The sequence below is a fragment of the Glycine soja genome, chromosome 9 (genome assembly GCF_004193775.1).
Source record: "Glycine soja cultivar W05 chromosome 9, ASM419377v2, whole genome shotgun sequence".
In the NCBI taxonomy this organism is placed as follows: Eukaryota; Viridiplantae; Streptophyta; class Magnoliopsida; order Fabales; family Fabaceae; genus Glycine; species Glycine soja.
Genome location: NC_041010.1, coordinates 1,933,557 through 1,954,712, shown reverse-complemented (window position 1 = coordinate 1,954,712; position 21,156 = coordinate 1,933,557). Strand labels below are relative to the sequence as shown.

At 29.8% G+C, this 21,156-nt stretch overlaps 2 protein-coding genes across 4 annotated transcripts; one reads left to right on the top strand and one right to left on the bottom strand.

Moving 5' to 3' along the window:
- Positions 1-6,269: 6,269 nt before the first annotated feature.
- On the bottom strand, positions 6,270-12,891 carry LOC114367938 (2-succinylbenzoate--CoA ligase, chloroplastic/peroxisomal-like). Of its 3 annotated transcripts, none has more exons than XM_028325205.1 (10): positions 12,643-12,888; positions 11,431-11,503; positions 10,962-11,127; positions 10,769-10,867; positions 10,054-10,151; positions 9,535-9,728; positions 9,042-9,169; positions 7,769-8,157; positions 6,870-7,075; positions 6,270-6,760 (listed from the first exon to the last, which is right to left on the bottom strand). In XM_028325205.1, exons 1-10 carry the CDS (start codon positions 12,876-12,878, stop codon positions 6,631-6,633), a joined length of 1,719 nt encoding a protein of 572 aa, XP_028181006.1. In that variant the 5' UTR covers positions 12,879-12,888; the 3' UTR covers positions 6,270-6,630. The 3 variants fall into 3 exon arrangements, with proteins under 3 accessions (XP_028181006.1, XP_028181008.1, XP_028181007.1); XM_028325206.1 differs by lacking the exon at positions 6,270-6,760 and adding an exon at positions 7,214-7,273 and having other exon boundaries at positions 6,972-7,075; positions 12,643-12,891; XM_028325207.1 differs by lacking the exon at positions 6,270-6,760 and having other exon boundaries at positions 6,966-7,078; positions 12,643-12,891.
- Positions 12,892-14,774: 1,883 nt separating this feature from the next.
- On the top strand, positions 14,775-20,599 carry LOC114425464 (ADP-ribosylation factor GTPase-activating protein AGD12-like). Its single transcript, XM_028392394.1, has 9 exons — positions 14,775-14,925; positions 15,941-16,043; positions 17,082-17,163; positions 17,331-17,406; positions 18,359-18,522; positions 18,776-18,908; positions 19,199-19,315; positions 19,440-19,535; positions 20,127-20,599. The coding sequence occupies exons 2-9, from the start codon at positions 16,019-16,021 to the stop codon at positions 20,406-20,408; spliced, it is 975 nt and encodes a 324-aa protein (XP_028248195.1). The 5' UTR covers positions 14,775-14,925; positions 15,941-16,018; the 3' UTR covers positions 20,409-20,599.
- The last annotated feature ends 557 nt before the right edge of the window (positions 20,600-21,156 follow it).

Here is a 21,156-nt window from a genome sequence, read left to right as displayed (position 1 = left end):
AAAAACTAGGAAACCTATTAAAAAATACTTTGGTAATTGAAATTTAAATAGAAAACAAAGCAAACGTACTCATCTCATCTTCCAAATTATATATTTTAATCTACAATACATACGTATATTTGAGTACTTTTCCTTAAAAAATATTATATTTAAATACTCATTATAAAGAAAATTAGAACATTTTATTTTCAACTTAATCAACGATCTTGAAGAGGATTATTTCTTATAAAAAAAATACATATAATATTTATAAAAAATTACATTATCAACCAATAAAAAAGCATAATTATTTTAATATAATTATTATAAAAGTTAAATTATTACCGTACATACATACGCAACAATTTAACATTGAATAACTATAAAAATTAAGTTATTAAAAAATAAAATTATTTACTTTCAATTTTTTCAAGGACAAATTTTGAATTTACTCAAAATTAAGAGTTTAGTGGATATATAGTGTAAAAAAATTACATTATCATACACAATAATTAATGTTAATATAACTTTTAAACAAATTTTATATAAATCAATAAATTTATGATACACAATAATTATAAAAGTTAATTCTGACGTTTTATTATTTAATATAACACAAACGAATTATACTTATAAATAAGAATATGTTAAGCATCATATCACGAAAAAAAGTAATTCTTAATAATGTCTCTTGTCTATAAGGTGACAAGGATATCAGTTCTGTTACAAGAACTATTGGGAATACTTAGCTGAAAGATGAAAGAAACTCACATTAAAGTGAATCAAATTTTTAATTAAATTCATTAGATTATATATCATTTCATTATAATAATAAAAGTTAAAGTGATAGAGAATATGTGTTGCCCACTTTGTTTGTATATGGCCATTGACTAACTAAAGTTGTAAAATTTGATTATACTTTTGTTCGTTGCGATTCGTTGGTTGGATTCCATCTGAAGAAATGTTTTTTTGGGAAGAAATGAAAGTGATAGTCATTATATAGCTGTCTAGCAACCCATGCTTATCCTTTTCCCTTCAAAGTTCAAAGTATATTTAAAGCATTTTTGTCACTAAAACACTTGTCGTTAAAACAAAAAATGAAGCCAATTTCAATACTTAAAGTCAATTGAAATATCTTTAAGTTGTGAAAATAAGTGTGTTTAGACTGATTGTGAATAAGTAGTTTATTTTAAGATGTAAACTATACAAAATAAGTTTTATATTTATATATAAGAGATAAAAATGTCTTTAAACTAATTTGTTTCATTTGATTTTAAGAAAATCATATTTTATAATAAAAACACAAAAAATATAAAAATTATTTGTACTAGTTGTCTTTGTGAACAAAATAATTAACTAATTAATTAACTGTAGAAAATAAAATGAAAATTTTAACTAAAAATAGTTTATTAACTTTCAATAATCATTTTTATAATTTTGTTTATCGTGAAAATAATATTTCCGTTATTGATATCATAATCTTTTATCGTGATTCAAATTATACTAAACAAATTTAAATACATCAATATTTTTTTTAGTAATGAAAAAAGTGGCAATCCAATCTTAAGTCACAGTAAGGTTTGATTTTAATTATGAGAATGCTTGGAAGAAATGAGAAAGTATGTTCTACACTTCTATTGGATAACGGTTCTTTATCATATTATAGAAGTTATGCATCGTGTATATAAATGTTTGTAGTTAGATTAGATGTGCTCCATTTTATACTATCTTGAGAAGGCAAGTTGAGAGAAAGGGCATACTAAATATTTTGTTAATTAATTATTGCAAAGAAAATGGTGACCAGAAAAAAAAAATTAAGAAATCCCAACGTACCAATCAAGTGTCCCACAAGACATGCATAGCAATTATTTGTTTAACAATCATGCCCACCAGCATTATCCTCATGTTCCATTCTGTTGGCTTATGTCTCAAATTTCAATTCCCAACTTGGGAGAAAAAGTTTTTGGAGGGGTAAATCAGTAAAATTTCACTGCCTGATTTCTGGTGAATTTTAAGATGTAATTCTGAATCTGATCTAATAATAAGTGTATCACATTATCATTAACTTATTGCTATTTTTTAATAATTTTTTATTATCACTATTATATTGTGTCACACATTATTTATTAATTCAACCCAACATCAACACAAAAAAAGTTTGATTACCATTAGTATTATTTAAAAAATTCATTTTCCAAAAGTTTGGACTAATTTAAAGAAATACTATATTTTATAAAAAATTTGAAAAGATTGTCACACTTAGTTTAATTGGTCTAAGTTCTTAAGTAAGTTAATAAGTATATAATTTTAAAATAGTATAATAAAAATTTAACTCAACAAAATAATGATAATGTATTGTTTTTTAACAAATAAATAAGAGCTTCTTTTTTTAGTTTTAATTATATTAAAATTAATTTAAGAATATATTTTTATAATATGATAATGACAATAACAATACCTAGTGATAATCATAACCATGTCAATAATGATAAAGATGGTCAAGAAAAAAACTAAGTGCAATACTACAGGGGTATCCGCCCCCATAAAATGCAAAAACTTCCTAACATTTATAGGCAACTTTTTTTTCCATCGCCCTTCCTCTTCTAATAGTCACTTTATGTATTTTATTTTATTTGCTTATGAGACAACCCACCAATTATAGGTTGAGAATATCACACATTTATATTTTTCATTATTTTTTCTTTTCAACATCTATTTTTACTTTTGCTTCCCTTTAATTTTTTTTAAACAAATTAACTATTCGCGTTTCAAGTTTTAAAAGAAAATAATGTCCTTTATTTTTTCTTCACCCCTTTTTTATTAAGTGTTAAATTTTCATCCCTTAATAATTTTTTGGTTTGATTTTGGTGACATACCAATGTTGTTGGTAGTGGTAATTCTAGTAACAATTATGATTGATAGTATTCATGTGCAAAATAATGATGACAATGATAATAATAATAATAATATATTAGTGGTGATATTTCTAAGAGTCATTTTTAAATATAAGAATGTAATTTTTTAAAATTAAAAATTAAATTTATAATTCTTATTTGTTTTCAAAACAAATGTAAGAATATTTTAAAATTAAGTTAAAAAAATTATCTCAACTCTATTTTTATCAAACATATTTTATTTTGAAAATATATTTGAAAATAAAAAATAAAAAACTCACAATCATTCAAACGGTTCCTAATAATCTTTTTACCAGATCTAAAACTTAGCTTTTTTAATAAGTTTTTTCTTTACAAACAAACTTGACATATGTTATTAAAAAAATTTAGATATAAGTCAAGTCGTGCCTAATATGGGTTAGACAATAAGGTCCAAATGATAGTATTTAAAATATTTTCATCTTTATACACTAAAGAAGATATTCTATGTCAATACAAATTGTTGTGTCCCATGTTGTACCTAACACATGTGATATGATATCAACCTATTATTATCAGGACCGACTCATACCACGTGCATACATGACACCGTATTTTCATCTATATATAATAAAAAATGTTTAACTTTTATGAATTTAGTGATGCTACACTTAGTTTTTTTTTTACACAGTACATTGATATCTTTTTTTGTTACTTTTATTTTTAAAAAAATTGTGTTTGACTTTCATTTAAAAATAAGAAAAAAATGTGTTGTTTTTTTATAAAAAAAAAAGTGCAAGAAGTCACAAAGTAAAAAAAAAACTAATCAATTGTTTCTTAATCATGTGGTTATGAGTATGATTTATAATTTGTGTGTATGGAAAAAAACATATATTAAAATATATCAATTCTTTAAACAGATTTCAATACATTAAAGAAATAATCATTGATTTTCACCCAATGCCTTGGTTCACACAAAAAAAATAATCATTTTAAATCAAAGAAAAATGAAATATAATTATTAATATAATTTATGTAATTTATAGTTACAAAAACTTCAAGGAAAGAAGGATTTTATCAACATAGTATCTAATATTTTTTTATATTGTTTATTACTATTAATTAAAATTTATTAAATTATAAGAGATTTACTAGGTAGGAAGTGGGGATGCTCATGGCCTTGTCTCACCAATCTAACCCGATTAAGGAACTTTTTATAGGTTTGTGTTTAAGAAACAATATCTTATATTTTGAGGATAACTTCATGCTATACTTTGAGTCATCTCAACCTGAACTAATATTATATATTCTTTTAAAGAAGCATAATTCTTTAATTATGGATTGATAATATAATTTATTAATTTAATAAATAATGTTTTGTCTAATATTATATTATATCAATATAATTTATCTTATATTGTAAATTATGTAGTATAACTTAATTGTGATTGCATAAATCTTTAATTCTATGATTTAGTTATATATGATGTTAAGATTAATATATCTTGTCAACAAGTCAGGTTAATTAAGTATTGTCTTAAATGTTGTTTGGTCTTGATCAAGTCATTTTGAGTTCATAAAATTGACTGTATCAAATTTACAAATTTCAAGAATATTTAAATAGATCAATTTATCACAACCCATCCACTAACACCTTTAATAAAGAAGTGAAATTTATAAAAATAATTAATTTTAATAAATTAAATATCAGTCACTACCGAAGTATATTCAAAATAATGTGTTACTAGTAGTTTTTAGAATAATCTAAACCCTCCTACAAATCTTTCCTGACATTAATGGTCTTTTTGTTTAAGTGAAAAGGAGAATAAAAGATTTAGAATATGTTTTGGATTTTCGGTGAGAAGATCTAAAAGTTTTCAAACTTTAATTCAAACATCCTTAATTAGTAGGAAGGAATGCAAACTATAAAAAAAATGATTATTTTCATTGTTTGAAAGGACCTTAACAAAGAAAGAAAAGAAAATAAACATGTGATGAGAGTCATATCCAGAGATGACTTCCTTCAAAATTGAAAAGTTAATCAAGTAAGAAGGTTATTTTAGATTAAAAAAAAAAACACAAGTAGTCTTATCTATGTTACATTTCATTTTTTAAAGAGATTTATATTATTTTATATACATATTTGTTTACTTTCCTATTAGTTGCTCACACACCAAACAATCCAAGTATCTAACATATTATCACACTTTTCATTTTTGTTCACTTCCTTCCTTAAACCAAACATGTTATAAATTAATGTATTTACTTTTTATTCAACATTTCTATAAAATTAAATAGGAAGATGAAGTTGGAGTATTTTGGATTACATTTTTTTAACAGGGAGTGTTCCATCACAATCTATCCTTAATCGCAAAGGAATGGAAAAAATTGAAAAGCCGAAAAGGTTGAAAGGCACCTCGTGAGAGTTGCCATCATACAACGTTTTTGCAAATCCATGAATATATGCCAAACTTTTCGAGAGGTGCCAATGTGCCATCATCCAACGTGCTATGGAATCCAAAGTTTTTTTTTTTTTTGTTTCTGAGGATAACAAAGCTTTTTTGGGTGATAGAATGACAGAATCCGAGGTTCAATGTGCTAGTATTATATGAGGATAACTTTTCAAGTGACTAAGCGACTACGATGAACCATGCAGTGTTTGTATTTTTGTCAATAGCAACTAATAAGGTTTATATTTCGCCGGTTCGAATCTCCTAACAAAAGTTAATATTTATCGATGAAAATAAGATTTATACTTTGGTGCTTGTATGTGTCACGGATTTTCAATTTAGCTTCAATACGTAAAAATTTATCAAATCTGTCCTCATACATGCTTATCTTGTTTAATGTCTGCTATCATATATAGTAGTATAAGTTAGCACTTAGCAGTAAAGTTTCTAAGAGACTGCCATTAAAGCTATAAAGAGAATAAACATAAAATTTATATTTTTCATTCATGATGATAAATAAATTTGAATATACTTATATAATCCTAAATAATGTCAATCAATGAATAATAATTATTCAAGTGTCAACATTATGTTATTCTAACAAATATAACCAAAACTATAATTTAATTTAATTTATTTGTAAAAGATATGTCTAACTCCATCCTACATAGTCCTTTAACTATTTAGGTTTAAGGGTTTATTTAGGTTTCTCTAAGTCCATCCTAACATCTTCGTTCACAAATCACAATCATTTACATTTGTTTAATCCTTGATTATTTTGGTTTAAAAGATAACGTATGTTTGACAAAAATTAAAGTGAGAAATAAAATCACTTTTTTTTTTTAATTTTTTCTCAGTAATTAAAAGAAAAGAAGCATTTATTTCTTTAAAATTAAATTGAACCAAACACGTGTTTAACACATGTTTAGTACACAAAGTGGACAGAGATATAAGATAGGTTGAGAGATTAAAAAAGAAGAAAAATACTTAGGGTTCGATTTCTTCCACTAACTAAAACTTACAAACTAACAATTAACATTGCCCATAAAATAAAAAGTACACGAAGAAGACAGCATGTTGAATAAAGAATAAGAACAAGAGAGGGGGAGAAAGAATGTGTGCGGTTACTAAATTTTCAGAGATACAAAATTGTACTCAATTAATGTGTCACTCAATGAATTGATCAACATTTTCACATGAGGCCGTATACCTGAGGAATCATTGCAATATTGGTATTATGGATTCAAGCCATTCTTCATCTTTGGCATTAAGAAACATATGTTGAAGCATGCATTGGTTGTTTAAGGGCCAATGGAAGTATGGTATATTCAAAGATTACTATGCAAAGATTGCAGCTGAGACATAACTTCTTTTCTGACTTGGTCTCTTCTTATTTTCCCTGTCGTGGTGAGTTGAAATGGCTTCCTCCATACAATAAACGTTTTTGGTATCTTAAACCTGAAAGGAGAATCAAAAGAAATCAGCACTAATCCACTGCTACATATTTGCTTCCCTCAACCAAAGTAGTATCTTACATATTTAACAAACATGGATTTTAGAGAAACACCTGCTTAAATGATTTTCTAAACAATATTGATAAAGATTCTTTCTAGATAGGAGAAACTCTTCATTTGAAGCAGACAACTGCTCTGACCATTGCCAATTTTCCCTTAGTTGGATACATGCTGCTACCATCTCTGTCAGGTGAGCATCTGGGATTCCCACAACAACAACACTTGCAATCCCTGGATGTTGTTGTAGAATTGCCTCAACCTACTTCAAACAAATAATATATTCACACTTCTATGGAGTTGTAAATACCATAAACCAAGTAAGATAAGCATTTAACTGAGCAAAAGAAACAAGAAACGATGAACTTCTGACATGCAAAGTAGAAATGTTTTACATTACTTGTATGTGTCTGAAATTTTATTAAAACATTGGTTGAAATGTTGTCTTTAAATATCCATCCTGTGATCAATGAATATTGGACATCACACAGTGAGCATACTTGAAAAGTATAGCCTATAGTTGAATGGATTTGTGATGGGTGAAAACATTTCAACTCTTCATAAAAGTTTATAGTTTGAATAAGCATGATACTTCATGAATGGAAAGGAATAAACAATTGTAAGTTGTAACACTTCATGAAAAAGGTAGGTCTCATTTTCGCTTTCTTTAAAAAGTTTGAGTAAGAAGAGGTGGAAGACTCTATCCTATAATTAAATTTATTTAGAAGCATTCAAATGGATTCGAATTAACTAGGAAACAATGGCATCACAAGGTAAGTACCATTAACCTTTTTTTATTATGTTGGTGTCTTATTCATGATATGAGAACTATGATTCATAATGTACGAAAAAATGTGTCCCTTTTTAAGGATAAAAATTGTAGTAATGCAGCATGTTCTTTTGGTTTAAATTTGTTCTTTATGATAAGGCCAACATGTAGTGACACTTCTATTACCTCTTCAGGGTAAATGTTCTCCCCACCACTCTTGATTCGACCATTTGTTCGACCAAGGAGCCACAAATTACCATAATGATCAATTGATCCAATGTCACCTGTGTCAAGCCAGGCTTCATTATTCGGATTTAATGGATTTGTGAGAGTTTGGTCCCAATACCTTAGCATTATATGTGGTCCTCTAGTTAGAATTCTCCCAATGTGACCAGAAGCATCTGCACTTATCTTTAGTTCTATATGTGGTGCAGCCTTGCCAACACAAACACCTTGTTGCTGGTGAATGAGCTTTGATCCTGCCACACCAAATGCTTGAAGGGACTGGCTTGTTGTTTCATGCATTGGCTCATAGAGTGTCAGGAATGTCAATGAAGAACATGTCTCTGTCATCCCTTTGATAAATGAAACAGACAAAAAACTATAAGACCAGTAAATTTCCATCTATTATACACAAGACACAGAAATTTTAAAAAGGTCAAATTTCACTTGTCTTCATACTTTTTAAATTCTTGTCTTTTTAAATTTCACTTGTGTTGAGTAAACATATAAAAATAAAATAAAAAGGCGAAAAGGGCAAGATGTTTGACTTGTCATAGCAAAAAAGCAGGAACATACATTCTTCAATGTAGACTTAAAACTGTTTGTTAGTTTGTTTTTTCCTTTGTTAAGCTAATCTTCTCCAGCTTTCTGTTTTACCATACATTTTTAGTACTACATAGAATAAAGGAGGATCTTAATAAAAGAAGGAATTAAAGTAGTGGGAACAGGTGCAAAGGATTTCAGTTTCTAGGCACATCTAATTAATAGGTCTTTCAATAATCAGTGACTTGCTTTAATCTCTTAATAAGAAATTAAGGATATCATTTGATTTTGGCTTCCAATATGGTTCGTTCAATCATTTCACAGTTGAACTGATCACTTGAAGCATGTCTCCAATTTGTTTATTCATAGGTCCTGTTGCAAATTACTTCTTCTCATTATGTTATTGATTGTTGGATACAAATTTGGCAATTCCCTCAAAGTTCTTTTCTTCCTTTTCTTTCTTCTCCAGTATTTCTTTATCAGCTCTCTCTTTAGATGTCTACTTATATCTTTTTCTTCAGCTAGTTGCACAGGTTTTCTTATTCTTATTTTGTGGATTAAACTATCTGTCAACCTAAAAGCACTTACATGTAAAAATATGTTCGTGTATATGTGATTTCACATGTAAGCTTTTACAATCTAAAATTAGTCAATAAAGTTTCTTTTAGCCAACATTGGGATAAGAGAGACCTACCATAAGCTGAAATAAGTTTAGCTTTGTGGAAGAATATGCTAGTGTCCTTGATGAGCTCATGTGAGAGGCTTCCACCCCCATTAAGAATTTTCTTGACAGTGTCTCCCCCTTGCCAGGTCTCTTTGTGCCTAAATATATTAAAACGTCAAATGAAGACTAAGAATAATTGTAAAACAACATATTTCTAAACTCTGATACTTGGTTTTTACATAAGGTAAGAGAACAAAACATTTACACAGAAGACAGAGTTTGCCCCACAAAAATGACAACTTTAGGACATTGTTTAGTATAAAATAGTAAGCCTGTGATAACAGTGATGAAATATGTTGAGCAGGTAAAATAATATTTCGTTTTACAGTAGGTAAATTATTGGAATGCTAATTTAGCAATAATTTATTTTATAAATTAAATTGCTCTTAGATAAAATATAATGTGATAATCTTTGTTACAGAAAAAGGACAAAGTTTAGTTCCTATTTGACACTGGAATATACCTAATTATAGAAATCAGACTAGCCATTATTGCAGGAACTGTGATAAAAGATGTCACCGCATATTGCTCTATGGCATCAACAGCGGATTCTGCATCAAACTTTGGCATCAAGACATGGCAACCTCCAACCATAAGCATGGTCATGGCAGATGACAAGCCACCAATATGGAATAATGGAGCAGTATGCAGATAGACCTGTTACAGAACAAATGGCATAACATGGAGAACTTAATTATCCTTCAGCTGTTTCAGCTGGATTTACCATGTAACTTGCACGCCTGTAAAATCTTGGGATCCGAGATGAGCAAATCACTTTAGAATGTAAAGTGAGAATCTCAGTCTTTGATGAGAAAATTAACAATCAATATTACGTGCACATACTTAACAAATCATGAATGTGATATCAATAATTGAGTTTCTCATCAATGATTGAAATTGCTTACTTTATCTTTGCTCACTTAAGAGGAGCCAAATCCAAAATCTTAATATTGATAGCCTTGTGTAACACAGAATGACATACATCATCCTCATTGTAGCCAACTATGGCAATCTTGGCTAGGGATTGTATGATCAAAGCTCCATGACTAAGGGTGACTCCCTTAGGCTTTCCCGTAGTTCCTTGAGTCAAGAACACAACAATTTCAGGAAACAAAAAGAGGAGATATATGTGATTAAAAATAAACACCCATATAGTAATATTTAAACAGTAGCACATACACTAGTACTAAAAAGTCATGCCAGTGGCGTTGAAAGCAACCTCCTTAAATCATATATTTCAAACTCCTAATTATTTGCAACTAGCCTTTCAAAAACATTTATCTTCAACTAGCATGTAAACAGAAATTTTGGAAACATTGAATATTTCTTTTACTAAAAGTCTAGAACTAAAATCAAATTGGCCACAATTTTTAAGTTTATTGAACAAACTTTAACTTAAAATCTTACAGCTCTTTTTTTCATTTAGTACCTTAAAAAGTCAATCAGCTCCATTACATTTATTCACATAGCACGCATAAATCAACCTTAAAATGTAAATTCCTCTCAGTTAAAGAAGTTTCTATATCTTAAAGGGAACAAATATTGCATCCATTAGTTACTTTCAACAATCATATAAATTCTATTTTAACAAATATTTGACCCAGTAAATTATTCAATCTAGCTTGCAAATTAATTCATTACACGTGCATAGTTTGAGATAGTATGGAAATGGAGTAAACTGACTGAGAATCTTGAACCTGAAGTAAAGCATATTATGACAGCGCCTTCAGGCGCCCAGGAGTAGTCAAATGGTAGAAGTTTTACAGGATGCCTCTTAAGCATTTCAGCAGTTAACACTGCAAAGAAGTAAAAGCAGTGAGTTACAAGAATCGTTCAAGGGAAAAAAAAGGTTTCGTGTATAATTTTTACAATGGTGTATAATGTTCATACCATTCCACTTAGTAAAATCCGAGGAAGGGGAATCCAACAAAATATGCCACTTCAGAGATGGAACATCATTTTGCTGGAGTTTTGAGTACCTTGCGTAACTGCTCTCATCAGTCACTAACATCAATGGGTTCACTGCATTGATTGCTAATCTTGCCTCTTCAAAACTCTGCAGGAGAAAATACTTGTTAAGCATAACTTTATTATGATAAGTATATGAAATATATAGTTTGTGGGAAAAGACAATGTCTAGATGAAATAACAAAAACAAGAAGGCTGAAAACATATTAAGGTAAATAGGAAGTGGTGTGTGGTGAGCTAGAGTAATTATGTGCAAAATGAATGAGGAGGAGGTCAATTGAACATGGCTCTAAAATGCCATATTAGCATGAAGATGGTTTTATGATGGTGTTTGTCAAAAGAAATACTAAGGCCAAAGATATGCAATCTAGTCTACAGAAAAATTACTCACCCAGCGATAGTTCAGAGGAGCAGCTATTCCTCCAACAAATGCAATGGCTAATAACCACTCCAGATACCTTTCACTGAAAAAAGAAAAAAAAAAAAACTTTATCTATCATCCATAAAATCATTGATGAACTAGCAATAACTAGATTGTTTCATAGGATAGGATCATGTGTTTATAGATTACACAACAACAACAAATCCTTACTTCACAGTTTACAATTTCATGTACTTCTCACTCTCTTAGTACAACAATATTTGTTGCAAGGGAGTTACTGCCTCTTAGGGGAGTTGGGTAAGCCCATAAGAAATATTAAGAAACAAGGAAGACATGAATAAGCATTTTAATATTTTAAATTACAGAGTCTTTGCATTAACAGAGAGAAAAAAAAATGCAGGTGAAATTGCTCGTAAGACATAAATACATATACCTATCTCGAAAACATTCCATTATAGACAAGGATAAGAAGCAATACAGTACACCTATTGATTTTTTTAATATTGTTTCATTATCAAGTACAATCTGATACCATTCTCAATAAATAAGTCGGCTCCTCTTTTGTTTTCAGGTTCAACAAAAAATAATAAAAAATGTCAATCAGAAGTTTGAAAAACTATAAAAAGAATCAGAAGTTGGAAAAAATTGTATTTGTAGTTGTAGACATTTCACATTATAAATTTATTGCTTTGTTTGACCTTAATTAGGAAAGACTCGTGTGCCCACATCATCATCATCTCAAACTCTCAGCACATAGCACCGGAAGGGAACCGGGGGAGGAAATTGAAACTAGAAGAGAAGCATAACCAAATGTTGTACTTGCTCCAGAAAAGAAAGTACATAAAGTTCCACCCCTCATATTCTTTTAATATGAAATAATTTAATTTTATAACAAGATGTATTACAGTTTTTTTTATTGATAAATGACAATCTCTTTCTTAATTTTCTTTAACTATCAAATCAATCTTATAATTTTTAAAATATATTACTATTAATTAAATGAGTTTCATGACTTAAGAACCACATTAAATTACTTATTTTTGTCGAGGTGACATTCATAACAAATTGTTTGAAACATAATATAGAGTCATTTATATATTTTTAAAGGGATAACTCAAGGGGCTTCAAAGATTGAGAAAAGTGGTTTATATGCATGATTGATTAAATAAACTTCATCATTAAAACTTGTAAAAGAAAATTCTAAGACAAAACAAAAGGTACCTATTGTAAGCAGAGATGGCAACCACTTGACCAGGTGTGAGCCCAAGGTGGAGTAGGCCTTGTGCCAAGGACAACACTTCCTCCGCCAACTCTTGGCCGGTCTTGTGGCGCTTTTCGGCAATTATGACTGAAAAATGTCGCCGGAAGTTCAGCAAGCCACTCAGACATTGGCAGATATGAGAGTGGGAATAGTTAGCCATGAAATGAAAGTGAGGAGTTGTTTGAATTAAATGCATGTTAGTGTTCTCCTAATTAAGAGAAATTATTACTTGTTTGGACCTTAGCTTTCTTATCTCCTTATACACTAATTTGTCATATGCTTATCATCAGTATCACCATGTGTCACCTTTCTATTGGTAGGTCAAAAATTTCTCGATTCTATTGTATTTTCTTTTCATACTTCTAAGTTCTAACATTGATGAATGTGTCAGATGTTCGTTAGGACTTACTACGTAGTTACCTATGTACCCATTTTATTGGTCTAAAGAAAATTTTGGTTTTATAAAAAAAATTTAAGCTTTTGTTTTGGTTAAATTATAGTACTACTTTTGTTTCTCTATTTATTTATGAAATTTATTTTTGGTACTTATTTTGGTTTATTACTGAGTATCAATTTTTATCTTTTCCTTTTATAAGGAATGTCTGTGTTTATGAAAAAAATATAAAAAGTAAAACTTAAGTTAGACATAATTATAAGGATAAAACATATATATGTTAGAAAAAACAAACTTGTTTTAATTTAGCCTTTATTTTAATATTTGTTAGAAAAAACAAACTTGTTTTAATTTTGTGACAATGACTCGAACTAACCTATATTTGACCAGGTTGAGCATTTAATTTTGCCGACGATATCATCCAAGAAAAGAAGTTTCCTTAAATGGCTAAACTCAACCCATAGTCACGTCTTTAATATCTGTTACTTAATTAAGTCTTTTGTTGTATTTTGTAGAATAAATTATTTTTAGTAACTATTTGAAAGACACATTGTTTATATATTAGTTCTCATCAAAATTTTAATAGACTTAATGTGTGTCACAACGAACTAATGTTTGTAAACTTGATTTCATTAATTTATCGTAGTTTTATAAATTTTATTTTGATTAAAAATGAGTTTACTAAAAATTGGTTTATGGCTGAATACTTTTATTTAAAATGTAATTTTGACATGATTCATATTGTTTGGACAGTTTTGATAAAAAGATGAATGTATAATTATAGTATTTTTGACATACTGTTAATGTAAAATTTGTATCGCATTAATTAATTAAAAATGATCTTAAATACATTTTTTAAGTTTTTTTGTCAGCACATTTTTTTAAGTAATTAGTACAAAAATTAATAATATCCTTAGTGAATAATATCTCTCATAACATAGTCGAGCTTAATAACATAACATCCTGTAATTTAAGAAATTTACCTTTCAAATTTTTTATTATTGTAGTATTTCCAAAATTAAAAATACTTATTCAAACACTAAAATTTTAGTTTTAACCCCTTTTTTGTTAGTTTTTTTTTAATTATATAAAGGTGAGAATTATTTTCAATTTTATTTTTCTACGTTACAATAATTCTATCAAGATAATGAGATAAAAAGATAAGACATTACTTGGCATGGCATCAAAATTTGTATATATAGGTATTTGTGTGAATTCATCATGACTGTTGTTAATCATATCTAAGTTGATTAAGTATAGATGTGGGGATTATTTAACTTTTTAATTGGTGTTGGGAATGAGAATGTCATTATCAATTTTATATCGGTCTCGGTACCCGTTATTAAAATTTTATTTATTATTTATCAATTTTATTTTAAAATTTTTACATAATTTAAGATATTTTTATTGATGATTTTTTAGATAAATAGGTTATAATGAATTTATTAATATATAAGTATTTAAAAATAAATGTGTAATAATCAATTTATTTTTTTTAAAATCATATTTTCAATATAATTATTTTAAAAAAACTTATTTTATAAATTTGAACCGAGACCAGTGAGATACGTTGGATAGTCGGAATGAAAGGAATATTATGTCTAAACACGACATAGAAAAGTAGAAAACATTTTATTAGGAAATAGACGAACATAAATTATATATTAAGGTAACACGAATAAAATAAAATAATAAATAAAGAAGAGATTTTGTAGTTGCGGTGGAAAAGTCCAATTCGCCATTCGGACATTGAAACCATCACCATTCACCAGTCACCACCTTCTTCCTCGCATCGTTCGTCTTCTGTCTGTGGATTTCAAACTCTGCCATTTCGATTCCTTCGTTCATCGTAAGCTTCACTTTCTCTTCATTCTGATCTCAAATCTATCTATGCTCATTAATTTATATCATCCTTTTCTTTTTCTTCATTATTGTTTATTTGCTCATAATATTATAAGACTCATTCGTTTCATGCAAATGTTACACCTCTGATTTTTCCTTTTATCACTGTCTGGAATTCATTATTATATCGACAATTTGACCAAACTCGTTGTTATATGCAACGATTACATCATTTTCCAATTTGTTGTTGGTAAAAAAATCTGAAATTTGCTATTTGGTTGATGAGGAAAAAAAAATTTAGTAGGTGGGGTTCGATATTCATTTTTTTCCTTTGATTATTTTGGGTATTTGTATCACTTGCAAAATGAAAATGGAGGATGCTCCAAAACCTCTTTTTTATTTCCTATGTCTGTTTTGTGAGGAGGAGCAATTCTAGAAGTTGGTGTTTTCAGTATTCTAGTTTTTATTTTCTACTTTGGAGAGTTGCAATTACCTACCAGGACCAATGTTTGTTATGTATATATATATGTGTGTGTGTGTGTCTTATGCTACTCTATACAGACATAGTATATAATCAGTGAGAGAAACAATGTGAATGTCTGCAAATGACCTCAAAAACTGGGTTCTGATTATCTAAATCTTCTTTTGTTCCTGTGGTGTAAGATTGAATGAAGAGGACAAGTTTTCTGGTCACAGGGTGAAGAAAACTTAGAGTTAGTTCTTTAGGTGCATTTGGTGGTGTTTTACCTTGGTAGTCCTCTTAATAAAGGTTTTCGTGAAAGGTCAGCATAAGTTATCAATGTGCTTTTGGTGCTGTTTTCCCATCAGAATTGAAGTTTATTACATGATTACTGAGGTGAAATTCCAATTCTGAGTAGAGAACGGTACCAAAAGGCAAATGCACCTAGGGAACTGCATCTAAGTTTTGTACTTATAGGATTTAATCAAGTTTTCAGTTTGTTGGCACAATTTGTGTCCATGAGAAATTTTGCTTAAACCAATATTTCTTTCTTCCTTTCCAGGTTATTTTGCTTGACTATTGTAGAGGCTGCAGCCTGGATGATTGGTGGGCTTTAAGCTTGTGAAAGAATAATTACTGGATGGAACTTGCAAGACCTGCCTCAAGTAATCTTATGATATTTAATGTGATAATATATATTAGTGAGGTTTTTACAACTTAGAATATTATTGCTGGCTCAGAAAAAGTAGTGACATTCTACTGACCTGTTCAGATAAGTGTGAATGATTGCTCCTGTATATTATACAAATGTTTTAACCATTAGCTCTTGTAATGACTTCTGCATTTGTATAGTTTTTACCTGGTCTATTTACAACCCATTCCTAAACTCAATGCTCCTGATGAGTTTTTGTTTTGAGTAACGCTACACAGCCAATAAAAAATATCTGTTGTTTTGAAGAATTCAGCTAGATTGAGGCAATTGTTAGATAAGATAGAGAGATAGGGACCACTCATCTATCCAAGTGTCAATAATAATTCCAACTCAATTTTTCCTAAAATGGCCAAGAAGTTCTTGATATCTATTATCTAACATTTTCCCTTTTCCTCCACCCTTGAAGAGCCGAGAAAGAAGATTTTACTAACACTCCTATTAGGTTATATTTTCCTGTAGCTTTCTGATATTTTTTAATGTTATATGTTCATGTAAGATTCAAGGGGTTTCAGGAAATGACTATTGACTTGATGGTTATGAATGACAACTTTATCTGGTTAAGAATTGTATACTTTATCAGTAAATATTCTCTCTGGCATGGACTTTTAAGGAACTTTTTTATGGAGGGGTTTGGATGGAAAGTGAAGGGAGAGTGTATTTTCATTTTTTAAATTGAGAAAGTTATTTAATATTTATAAAAGATGAATGTGGATGATTGGAAAATTACATATAATATCTCATTTTACTCTTCTTTTTTAAAATAAAAAACTCAAATAGGAGAGTACTTACTTAAAACAGAACGTTTACCCTCCCTTCCCTTTATCCTCAAACTCCTCCATCCAAACATGCCCTAAAAAATTTTGAACTTATCTGTAGAAGCTTTAATGTTCTTTAGAATGCCTATGAAGTGTAACTGGGGTCTGGAGGATATTGCAGAACTAATTTCATTTGTTTTTCTTTAGAAGTTGAGTAATTGGAAGGTCTTTTACAGGTAGAAGAAAATTGAAAGATTTATTGCATCAGAGTGGTAATCGTCTTTGTGCTGATTGTAATGCTCCAGATCCTAAATGGGCGTAAGTGTTTAATTTTTTCACGCATGACTTTGTGGTTTATATTAATTGGCATTATCATACTATTTTTGGTGTAGTGTTTGTGAATATGACATAAAGCTGTAGGAAACTAGCTACTTGTAAAATATATTAAAGAACATGTGAATTAACTTTTACTAACTGCTTTTCAGGTCTGCCAACATTGGAGTTTTTATATGCTTAAAATGTTGCGGTGTGCACAGAAGCCTTGGTACTCATATATCAAAGGTAAACCATTCATAGGTTGTCTCATTGTTATGGAATGCATTTCTGCCCGGATCAAAGAATTATTTTTCCTCTAATTGTAAAATATTTTATTTGATTTAATACTTGAACTGAGTATCTCCTTTTTGTCTTCAGCAAATTAAAAGACTGATAATTCATGTGTTTGGGTTGTTCATTTTCCAGAACCTATGTAAGAAACTTGATGTGACATCTTAGCAAAGGGCTGAGTTGTTCTTGTGGTACCCCTGGTAAATTCCAGTAGTGTAAATACCTGACTTTGAAAAGAGATATGATATTTATAGGCCATCTATGGCATCTTAGCAAAAGGCTGAGTTGTTCTTGTGGTACCCCTGGCACCTTTGTTATAATATATCTTTTTCCGCCAACCAAAAAAAAAATGGATAGACGCGTCTTGGTCAAATATGTTGGCTAGGCTTTATGACAGAGGGATGGCCAGGGCTGCTGTAACGTTGTTTTCTTTGGGACATTCCATATTACTTATGTCATGCATCTTTGTACACTATTTATTCATGACTGGGTGTTCCCAATAAGTAACCCCCTTAGCCTGTGCTAGATAACAAGAAATAACAACCTCTGAAAACTAAGCTGACAGGTTAACAAAACAGAATAACAACTAAAAGATAAACATAATGATCGACACATTCTCAACTGGTTCGTTCTTCTGCTCCTTGTTCCTAAATTTCCTCATGTACACTCTCCAGATGTGGGGCTTAACATTCTGAGTTGGGGTCTAACATGTTCAGGGTGAGTTTTCAAAACGAAATAACCTTAAAGTTTGGCATGAAAGTAAGCCAACCAAATCTTCACATGTTAGCAATTTGACTGATAATTATGATTTGGCCTAGTTTTTTTCTTCAATTGGTTATGTCTATCAAGTTAAGAGTGGTGCGAATGCTGAACTAATTTGTTTGACAGCACTGTTTTTTACTCTCAGGTGTTGTCTGTGACATTGGATGATTGGTCAGAGGATGAAATAGATGCAATGATCGAAGTTGGGGGAAATGTTTCTGCTAATTCAATTTATGAAGCTTATATTCCTGAAGGATATACGAAACCTGGACCAGATGCTGGTCATGAGCAGCGTTCAAAGTTCATACGGTTAGACATGTTTTCATATACACAATGCACTGTATATCTTCCGTTCTTATCATCTTTTGGTTCATTTTGAAATTTTATCTTGTCACCATGAAGTAGGTAATGCTAAAGGCTGTTGATTCTCCCTCTGATATTTGTTTAACTCATATGCTTAGTCGTTTGTTTTCTCGTCTTTCTGCTGTTGTTCCAACGAGTCTGGTGAGTGAATTCCCTAGTTTATTGATTTCCCTTTTATTTGTGACTATTTCAACTGCAGGTCAAAATATGAATTACAAGAATTTCTGAAACCGAGTTTGCGCATTGTGTCTGGAAAAAGCAGTCTACAATCAAGTTCTGCCAAAAGTAGTTTTATGGACAGTTTTAAAAGTACTAGTAGTTCACAGAGAATGGTAATTTTATGTTATGTGTTAGTTCCTCTAGTTATCTGACTACTTTTACGTGTGTGGAAGAAATATAGGGAACAATTTTGGAGTAAGTAATTTTTTGTTTGCAAAATAGATTTTTATTGAATTGAATCGTTGTTGGACCAGATGAAAGCCTTGTAATAAAAAAAATAGTTAATATAGATGAGATGAGGCATGCTGCATTATCCAAATTTACTAGTTTGGCAGCATTGGCAATGCAGTTATCCTCATGAGTGATTTTCTTGGAATGTGACTGATATTGGTGGTAACAACAGGAAGGTATGGTGGAATTTATTGGAATGTTGAAGGTGAAAGTGATTAAAGGCACAAATTTAGCTATCAGAGATATAAAGTCAAGTGATCCATATGTTGTTTTGAGCCTTGGCCAGCAGGTTGGTATCACTAAATGATCTTGGGAAACTGTTGCTCTGTATCTTCTATTTATAGTTGTAAAATCAGAAACAGTAATAATTTTCTTTCTGAAATTGATTTGGTGCTATTGCTTAATGCCTGCAGACTGTCCAGACAACTATAATAAGGAGCAACTTGAATCCAGTCTGGAATGAGGAATACATGCTGTCTGTTCCTGAGCATTATGGACAGATAAAATTGGTATGATTGAATTTTGTTGCGAAAAACAGACACTATCTTCTGTTCTATTATATAGAGACACATCATTGAAAGAAAAGAAAAAAAAAAGAGTTCCTCCATCCTCATTTCTCAACATCCAATACCTTTTACCTTGCAAAACAAGTTCCTTGTATTGCAAACAAAGTCACCTTCTCTTGCGTCCTTTCTCACTGTTGGAAATTAAATAGTTCTGTTCTGAATACTGTTTGTAATTTGGTTATAATTTACAATACCTTTGCCGGAAGCAAAAATTTGAATTTATGATAAGAATGAATTATGAAGTTATATAAACAGTATCCAAGTCTAGGCATTCCTCATTTACTTGCTTTGCTATTTTGGTATGATAATTAACAAGTGATTGGAACATCTCCTATTAGGGATATAAATAGAGAGTTTTCTCTGCATTGATTCACAGCCTTTTGTTATTCCTTTGTTCCCTTGTCAATTCTGTCTATTGTGAGCGACCTATGTACAATGCATCTCGCTGTGTGTGTGTGTTTGTACATGGGAAAGAAGATAACTGATTGTTGGTTTGAGAATATGACACTTCATGTTATCAATTGTCTGTTGCAGAAAGTATTTGACCATGACACATTTTCTGCTGATGATATAATGGGAGAAGCAGACATTGATCTTCAGTCTCTGATAACATCTGCTATGGCATTTGGAGATGCTGGAATGTTTGGTGATATGCAGATAGGAAAATGGTTAAAATCGGATGACAATGCCCTTATTGAGGATAGCACAGTCAATATTGTTGATGGTAAGGTTAAACAAATGATGTCACTCAAGCTCCAGGATGTTGAATCTGGAGAATTAGATCTTGAACTCGAGTGGATTCCTCTTGAGCAATAGGGACTTGACTGCTGTTGGCCTATGCTTTCTCTTAGAACAAATTGTCTGTAATTTTTTCTCTTCACTTTTTGATTCATCTTCCTAGAAGAACAAATAAACCTGTATTTTTGCCTTTTTAATTTGACCAAACATTCAGTAAATTTTCTTCATATAAAAGAACGAGAGAGAAATGTCAGACGTGACAAAAAAAATTCAGATGAAAAAAAAATAGATGAATGATTATACTCCTAAAGAAGGAGAAAAAGTCAACTAAATGTGGAATATATATATATATATATATATATATATATATATATATATATATATATATATATATATATATAAAGTCAAGTACATGTGCTATATGGATAGCAAAAACGAATCTTGGGACTTTGTATGCTTGGTTTATGTTGGATACAGTATTTAAATACTAAACCACTTGTTACATTATACTCCTAAAAAAAAATATGTAAGTACCATCAAGGCAGTGGAACAAAAACAAGCACGCACTGGATTGTAATTTGCATATCTCAAACCATACTGGTGAGTATAAGTTTAGTTTATCTAAAGAATGCATTTAGCAAAATCATAGTTAAACTGTATCATGATTTGAGTAAAAGTGGAAAACAATGTTATTTGGCGAAACCATTACTTATAAACTACTACAAACAAAGCATGTGTTTTTTTTAGAATGACAAAGCATGCTATTAGTTAATAATAAACCTTATTTTTTATATCATAATTCGTACTTTCACTTTATATTTTTTAC

Coding starts and splice junctions, on each gene's coding strand:
- LOC114367938 (XM_028325205.1), bottom strand. CDS start 12,878: ATGCATTTAATTCAAACAACTCCTCACTTTCATTTCATGGCTAACTAT. Junction 10,152..10,768: donor CATAATATGCTTTACTTCAG/GTTCAAGATTCT, acceptor TCTTGACTCAAG/GAACTACGGGAAAGCCTAAG. Junction 8,158..9,041: donor TAAACTTATTTCAGCTTATG/GTAGGTCTCTCT, acceptor CATTTATCAAAG/GGATGACAGAGACATGTTCT.
- LOC114425464 (XM_028392394.1), top strand. CDS start 16,019: ATGGAACTTGCAAGACCTGCCTCAA. Junction 18,523..18,775: donor CAGCGTTCAAAGTTCATACG/GTTAGACATGTT, acceptor TTTCAACTGCAG/GTCAAAATATGAATTACAAG. Junction 18,909..19,198: donor CTAGTAGTTCACAGAGAATG/GTAATTTTATGT, acceptor TGGTAACAACAG/GAAGGTATGGTGGAATTTAT.